General features: G+C 33.7%; 1 protein-coding gene and 1 long non-coding RNA gene across 2 annotated transcripts in view; both read right to left on the bottom strand.

Annotated features, from left to right (window-relative positions):
- LOC107647562 overlaps window positions 1-4155 on the bottom strand; it is a 6039-nt gene extending 1884 nt beyond the window's left edge. The window contains exons 1-10 of the mRNA XM_021105687.1: window positions 4057-4155; window positions 3918-3969; window positions 3479-3713; window positions 2996-3120; window positions 2212-2252; window positions 1644-1692; window positions 1343-1353; window positions 862-974; window positions 366-524; window positions 4-281 (exon numbers count right to left, since the gene is read on the bottom strand). Of these exons, the coding sequence (XP_020961346.1) occupies window positions 4-281; window positions 366-524; window positions 862-974; window positions 1343-1353; window positions 1644-1692; window positions 2212-2252; window positions 2996-3120; window positions 3479-3713; window positions 3918-3969; window positions 4057-4155 (1162 nt within the window). The remainder of the gene's footprint in view (window positions 1-3; window positions 282-365; window positions 525-861; window positions 975-1342; window positions 1354-1643; window positions 1693-2211; window positions 2253-2995; window positions 3121-3478; window positions 3714-3917; window positions 3970-4056) is intronic.
- Window positions 6998-7815, bottom strand: LOC107648476. The gene is made up of 2 exons (XR_001621943.2): window positions 7374-7815; window positions 6998-7265 (listed from the first exon to the last, which is right to left on the bottom strand). It is a non-coding gene; the product is annotated as an uncharacterized LOC107648476 (long non-coding RNA).

The raw sequence follows: 8090 nt of genomic DNA, 5'->3' as shown, positions 1-8090 counted from the left end.
CACCAGGCAGACACCAGTGGCTGCAATCTTGCTGATGGAGTGCCGCCGTGCCGCCATTCGGACCAAGATAGTAGATTGATGAGTGTCCATCTTTTCTCTGAGCTGTCATCTCTGTTATATTCAATATTTTTAACTTGACAAGTTCAGTGCTGTTTTTGTGTGATGATAGCAATGAATTGCCTATTTTGAATTGTGACCAGTTATCATTAGGCACTAATGACATGTTAAGCTCTGGAAGTGTTTCCAAATGACAACTTCCACCGCTTCTCCAATCTCCACTTCTGTTCATACATTATTGGATAAATATATGTAAAACTTGGAAGGCAAAATATAAATCATAACAATTGTTGCAACAAATTACAAACCTGAAGTGCACGGGTGCATATGTACGAAAGAAAACTTGACTCTTGTTAAGATTTACAGTATCTTGTATCCAATTCAACACAGTCTCCATTGACTTCCTATATGCATCTTCCACCTTCATTTCCATCTTAACTTCCATACCTTGTTGGAAATAACAGCCCCTGAGCAAATATGAAAAGGTTTGTTTATCGAGATTCCAGAATTAATCCACGTATTAAATGATTCTTAAAAGTTAGCACAACACTGCTACCAGCTCAAACAACTAAACCAAAATAACTGTAAAAATTACAAACAAAAAAATTGTAATTGCCATGCAATCATTTAACCACAAATTCAGCACAATCATCATTTAGCAAGAATTAAATTGATATAATCAAACAGATTTGGGACCCAGCAGCAGCAGCAGCAATTAAATCATTCAAGAGATAACGGCAAAACAACAAAATAGGGCAGGAAAAAAAAAGACAACCTAGAAGAAGGTGGAAATTAGGGCAGAACCGGATAGCACAGGACAGAATAGCAGCAGGCAGAATCGAAGAAAAGGAATTTGTGAAACAGCAGGCAAAGACAGCAGACGCTGGTGGTGCTGGGTGAGCCACCAAATTTTGCTCCTGAAAAGGAAACACAATTATGTCCACTAGCAGGTCTCCATAGGAACAGTTTACTAAGTTTTTAAAAATCATAGGGACGCATCAAAGATCTTATTATTGCTTCATCAAAGGACATATGCTCAGGATCTTAGATTTAACAATTTTTTCTATCTTATATTTACTTAATTTGAATTAATAACTTCAAACTTAACTACTTAAAGCATGCACTACTCAATCATTTTTTCCATGAAATGGAATTTTGTAACTCATCAATATGTTCATATATTTCTCTGTACATAAGCCCCCATATTAGGCATTCACTTTGGCTTCATTCAAAATTTAAGTTGAACCTCAGATAGAAAAGAGAAATAAAGCTGGCAGAAACATACCAAGATAAAGTCTTATTGGATGTTGAAAGATAGTTCACGAGCATACCCAAATTTCTCTTGAGGACGCCACGAACTACACTTGAAGTCTGAAAGGGGAGGGGGAAAATGAAAAAATCATCCTCAACAAAACATTAAGGTGTATTGACAGGTATTAGTCATCTTAAATTTTTCTCTTTAAACCATACTCACAACCAGCAAAGCATACAAAATTAAAGATGATTTTTTAAATGCAGAGGTTTCATAGTTGTTTCATGCAGGCTACCTTTATCACCACATCTTTTATGGAAAGACTCATGGAAGTTTACAGCATCATCTGAGAAAAAGTACCTAAAGAAGTCTTCAACCTTTATCTACAGAGTTTACAGCACACCTGTGTATTCTTCTGGGACTGCACATTAGAAAATAAGCTCAGATCAGCAGAGGTTTTGAAAAAATATGATGGATTAATAAAACATATTTTAAGTTAAATACAATAGACATTTTTTTTATCTTTTTTATAAAAGAATAATTTCATTAAGATTTAAGGAGAAGGATAATATGATAAAAAAGCAAAACAAAGGATTCATCTATAAAGCATGGCTTTTCAAATCCTAAACACAATGGGCATGAAAAATTGATCAATTTTGCTTAGGCAAAGTTTCCTAGGGTTATATATGTAATATTTTTTAACTTCTCAGACCATAAATAAACAGAGGGGTTGGAGAATTTCAAAGACGGGATCAATCAAATCCGTTTACCAACTTCTATTTGTAAGAAATTCCATTTCAATTTGGTTTCCTTTCTTATCAACAACAGAACCAACTTTCCCACCAATAAAAGTCCTCGACTTGAAAATGAAAAAAAATGGTATTTTTTCTAATAAGAAATACCAGAAAATCAGCTTCTGCAACACCTGTGTATTCTTCTGGGACTGCACATTAGAAAATAAGCTCAGATCAGCAGAGTTTTTGAAAAAATATGATGGATTAATAAAATATATTATAAGTTAAATACAATAGATATTTTTTTTATCTTTTTTATAAAATAATAATTTCATTAATATTTAAGGAGAAGGATAATATGATAAAAAAGCAAAACAAAGGATTCATCTATAAAGCATGGCTTTTAAACCCTAAACACAATGGGCATGAAAAATTGATCAATTTTGCTTAGGCAAAGTTTCCTAGGGTTATATATTTAATATTTTTTAACTTCTCAGACCATAAATAAACAGAGGGGTTGGAGAATTTCAAAGACGGGATCAATCAAATCCGTTTACCAACTTCTATTTGTAAGAAATCCCATTTCAATTTGGTTTCCTTTCTTATCAACAACAGAACCAACTTTCCCACCAATAAAAGTCCTCGACTCATATATATCCACCTGATCGAGAGCAATTAGAAGTAAACATACTAGATAAAATGCATTAGCTAGAATATCCTAATAAATTTAACACCATAATTGTGTTAAGAAACTGACCAAATCACTCCCCTTTGCTTCAAAAATCAAGTTTACCATGTACACCATAACATCCAATTTCAAAATAACATTTTCTTCGTTCCATACTGATAAGTCGCTTTGACTTTTCACATATATTCATAAATCAAAGTATCAAAATGACTTATAAAATATGAAATGGAGGAAGTGTGATATTAAAGATTAAAGGAGCTGAACCTCGTGTCCTTGATCCAAGAGTTCCAGTGTAGTTGACATGCCAGAAAGCCCAGCTCCAAGGATGGCAACTTTCAGCTTTGGTCCTCGATAATGTTCTGGCTCCGGCGAAAACAGCCCTTTTGGCGCTGGCAGGAAACCATTTCATTTGTCAAACTTACAGCTCAGCTCAATTACTTAATAACTAAACCTGGTAACATGGCAAACCAGATTCATTCATAAGCTCACACCACTCCCCTATGATATGTGTTGCGTACTCAGGTTTGAGACTTGATTAGGGTCAATAGTGGATGAGAACTCTTAATATTTTGTGTATAACTGTGTGTGTAGTATAGGTATGTGTTGTGATATTATAATACTCAAAATTATAGGCTATCCAATTTATGACAAAAAAAAACAATTAGAAAACTGAAATATAAAACGAGTAACATGGTGAATATGCAGCTAGCATACATAGTAATTAAAATATTTAATAATTGGACTTACAATGTTCCAGCGAATTGTGTGCTAAGATAAGCTTGGTCTTCAGGGAAGAACCTGGCAAGGCCAAAGTCTCCAATCTTGGGATGAAACTTATGATCAAGAAGAATGTTGCTTGCTTTGATGTCTCGGTGAACAATTCTTAGATGTGAATCCTCATGAAGGTACTGCAATCCCCTTGCCACGCCTAGAACAATTTGGAACCTAGTGCTCCAATTCAGGAATCGATCAGCATTGTTCCCTGCATGAGGGGAACATTCAAAGTTTCAATTTGCTCTGTTTAACCAATCCTAAGCTCTTGTGGGAATTAAAAAAAGAAGGGATACCATATATGAAGAGGTCCAAACTTCTGTATTCACAATCCTATATAACCATCCTTCACAATCCAGTATTCACCCACAGGCACAGAAATTCAGCAAAAATTAATGAAATTGAAAGTTCAAACGCTCCCCTTCCCTCTCTTCCAGTCCAATACAACTTCTAAAATATATTGTTGCCTACAGAGACATCGAAATTAAAATTGAAATGAGAATGAAATGAAAGTTGAAGAGGGAGAGAGAGAGAGAGATAGAGGTTAGGAGTACAGACAGGAGCACAGCAAGCCCTAGCTGCGGCGGCGGCTTCAATCGACCCCAGGAGCGACGACAGTGCACGGCGAAACAGCCTCCTCTCTTGCGTCGCATCTTCGTCCTCTCTCTCTATCTCGTCTGCAAATCGTCTCTCTCTCCCCTCCAGGCTCCCTGCTCCGCGACGGCAATGGCGGCGGGTGCAACGACGTTGCGGCGGTGACCCCCTCTCACTCTCTATTCTCTCGATCGCGCTCTCTCATCTCCGTCTCCCTCCTCTCCTCCCTCTGGTTCACTCTTTCTCTCAGATCTGGGTGTGTGTGTGTGAAAGGGGGGCGTGGTGGCAGTGGTGAGTGATGGTGAGAATGAGTGTGAGTGTGTGGGTGTGTTAGGGTTAGGGTTTTCAACAATTAATTCGAAGGTGATTTGCGAAGGTGAGGGGCGAAACTTTTTTTCTGATCAGAAGGCGAAAGTGAGGGTATTCGAAGGCGAGTGATTTGGTGATAAGGAAAAGGAAAATTACTAAGTGTTTGGGTGCATTTGGCCTAGATACATTAGGCTACGTTTTTAAAGTGCACCCAAAACTTAACAAATAGGCTACCCTTTAAAAGCGTCTCCTTTGATATGAAAAGTGAACTTATAGATATCAACCTACGGCTACGCTTTATAAGTGATTTCTATAATACCTAAGGCTACGCTTTTTAAATGATGCCGCATTTGTGTATCCTTTTCTCTTATAAAAAGGCAACACGGAGAAAAGCATAATGAATAGGCTACGCTTTTTAAATGTAGCTTAAAAAAAGTGTGGCTGAATGGGTATTTTTCTTGTAGTGCAAGTACTTAAAAATAATATTTTTATTGTCAATTAGTTAAAATTCTAGAACATTTCCAGAAAGCTTATGACTTTAAGTTTTCTTTTGAGTTATGTTTGGGTTATTTTCTCACAAATTTAATGACTGAAAATTAGAATGCTCTGGTGGAGCCAGATTAAATTGTTAGTTTTGGAATTTGCAAACAATGCCACAGCTCAAGATTCATTAATAAAATATGCCATTTTAGTGATGTCGGAGTTGAATCCAAAATGAACTTGATTGGGTACGTTCACTTAATTTATTCTACTGATGTTATTTTTCTGTGATATTTTTGTAGTTTGATCACGGTATAAGCGACAATATTGGTGAAACTGAAAGTGGAATTAGTGGATATGTTCTTTGTACAGTTGATATATCAAGTCTTAGGTGTTGTTTGTATTTTTCATTTTTTTTAATTTTCAATGTGCAATGAGAAATTGAGATGTGTAATGTATAATGATTTTATAGAAACGGGATTATATTTGGACAGCCATATTGCAACATCATTAAAGAAGTGAGTGAATACTCATTTTTACATGATATTATAACTGAGCCTTTTTTTTTTGTTAGTTTACTGATTAAGTCATGTTTTTTTTAGAGCTATTGAATAGATAGAATAGGCATTTGATTAAACCCAAAGGCTTGGTTATTATTAGGTTAAGCTTCAATACCTAATCTCTTTAAATATGGTTTGAACTTTTTTAAACATGTATAATTTTGAACTAATTTTATTTGTATGCATTATAATTTTAGTTAAATGACTAAAATAAAAAAATAATATGAGGTTTATTTTAATATAGCGACAAAATTGGTATTTAAACTAATATTCTGCGAAACATTATTGACATACTTGCTATTGATGATGGTGACAAATTAAAGATTTTATTGCGACGAAAACATTTGTAAGATACCTATCGATTTGTTACTAGTTTAAAAGGAATTTGCGATGATATTTGCGATAGTAATAGCTTTAGTTTAGCGACAAAATTCCTACAAATTTGATTAAGAATTTTCAAAGATTAGCTATAGATTTGCTACAAAATGTGATAAATTTGCGATCATATTAGCGGACAACTTGCGACGAGTTAGGTTCGAAAAAATTTATTACTAATTAGCGTCAACTAAGCATTCCATTTTATTTACGAAGTTAGCTTGTATTTAGCGATGAGTCTGCTGCAGTAGAGTTTGTCGTTAATTAACGACTACCGTTTATTCTATTTCTTCGATTGGCGACTATCTATTTGGTAGCTAAAAAACTTTCCGATGAATTAACGACTGTTGTGTTTGTCTCATTGATATGCGACTTGTAATTAGCGAGAAAAACATTAATTGATAAACGGTAGCTAATTCATCACAAATTATATTTTGCGTCAAATTAGCGATGATTTTACGATCTTTTTTGTGATTGCTAATTAGCTATATTCTTGTAGTGATAAAAAAATAAAGATATAAACATTATTATTTTTATATTTTGTTTAATAATAAACTAAATATAAAGAATAAATTATGAAAGTTCGAGTTTATCTCATTATTTTTATACAAATGGTTATATATTTTTCAATTTTGAAAAACAAATATGTTCACAAATTAAAAGGTGAAGGAGTAATATGTCATTTTCACTTAAAAGAGCTCAAACATAACTGCTCTGCTAGTACCGCGAGCCTTTGAAAAAGGCTTAGCTCTAACCAGAGAAGACACTAGAGACTAGAGAGGCATTGAGATATTATAGAATGAATAAGAATTTTAAGCATTCCTTCAAAGAATTTGCAAAATCTCTTCTCAAATTACTCTTAAATTTATAAATATTTTGTTAAATAATTTAGGTAAAATAACTTAAATTTTCTCAAAAAATACATTACCTCTTTTAGTCGTTCAATCTAAACAATTTTTTAGTAACCTTTATTCAATAATTAGATGGATGAAATTCATAATATGAAAAAGTTATTTGATAACATTAAAGAATAAAACTTACACCTAAAATAAAAAAGATCAACACCGATGGAAATATCTATATTTCTATATTGATATTTTTTCTTAGATAAAAATAGAGTAAATAGTCATTTCTGACCATGAAAGATTCGGACGCTGACAAAACTGACCATAAAAAATTAAAATTAAAATTATACCCATGTAAGATAAGTTTTGTTCGACAAAAATAACCAATTATTACATTTTTGTTCATAATTTCATAAACACTCCTAACCATTCATCTCCCTTTATCTCTACAACCAAACCCTAACCCTATCAATCTAACCCCGCTCCCTCCTCCTCTGTCTTTACTCTCCAACCTCACCATCCCCTTCTCCCACCACCATCCCTTCCATCCCCTTACCCTCTCTTTGCCGTCGACCATTTCAGATTGAACAGATGACCGACCTACAATAAGACGAAAATGAAATTCAAAATTCACCTGAGGATGATGTTGGATTACTTGCTGGGATGTATCATGATTTATCTCAGCTAGGTATTGACAGTAATACATACCCATTGATAAATGTAAGGACTTAAGATCCTTCAAGAAAATTCATGCACAGTTATTGACCTCTGCCCTTGTTTTCAATGACTTGATTGTCGCCAAAGTTGCAAATCTTTTTGGTAAACATGTCACCAATGTTCATTACACCAGCAATTACTTGAAGCAATTGGATTGGAGCTTGAGCTCCTTCCCTTGCAACTTGTTCATTTCCAGCTATGCTTCTTCCCACTCATCCAGGGCTGCAATTCTTGTATATAGATGGGTTTTTAAAAATGGGTTTGAGAGTAAAGACAGAGGAGGAGGGAGTGGGGTTAGATTGATAGGGTTAGAGATTGGTTTTAGAGATAAAGGGAGATGAAAGGTTAGGGGTGTTTATGAAATTATGAATAAAAATGTAATAATTGGTTATTTTTGTCGAACAAAATTTATCTTAAATGGGTATAACTTTAATTTTAATTTTTCATGGTCAGTTTGGTCAGCATCCGAATCTTTCATAGTTAGAAATGACTATTTATTTGATAAAAATATCTATTTTTTTTTTGTAAATAAACTTATAACCAATTTAGTAAAAATTGATATTTTAAGGAGGATGTGAAGACTAAAGAGTAATATAATAACATAAAATTTATGTTTTGAGTTCTAATTTATGAAATAAGTTTTTAAAATAAATTTGTGGGTTTATCTGACTGTAAATAGATTGAATTTAAGTTTGAAAAAAAATTATA

Source organism: Arachis ipaensis, chromosome B06 (genome assembly GCF_000816755.2).
Source record: "Arachis ipaensis cultivar K30076 chromosome B06, Araip1.1, whole genome shotgun sequence".
Classification (NCBI taxonomy): Eukaryota; Viridiplantae; Streptophyta; class Magnoliopsida; order Fabales; family Fabaceae; genus Arachis; species Arachis ipaensis.
The sequence above is the reverse complement of the archived record's forward strand: the minus strand, read 5'-3'. Positions and strand labels throughout refer to the sequence as shown.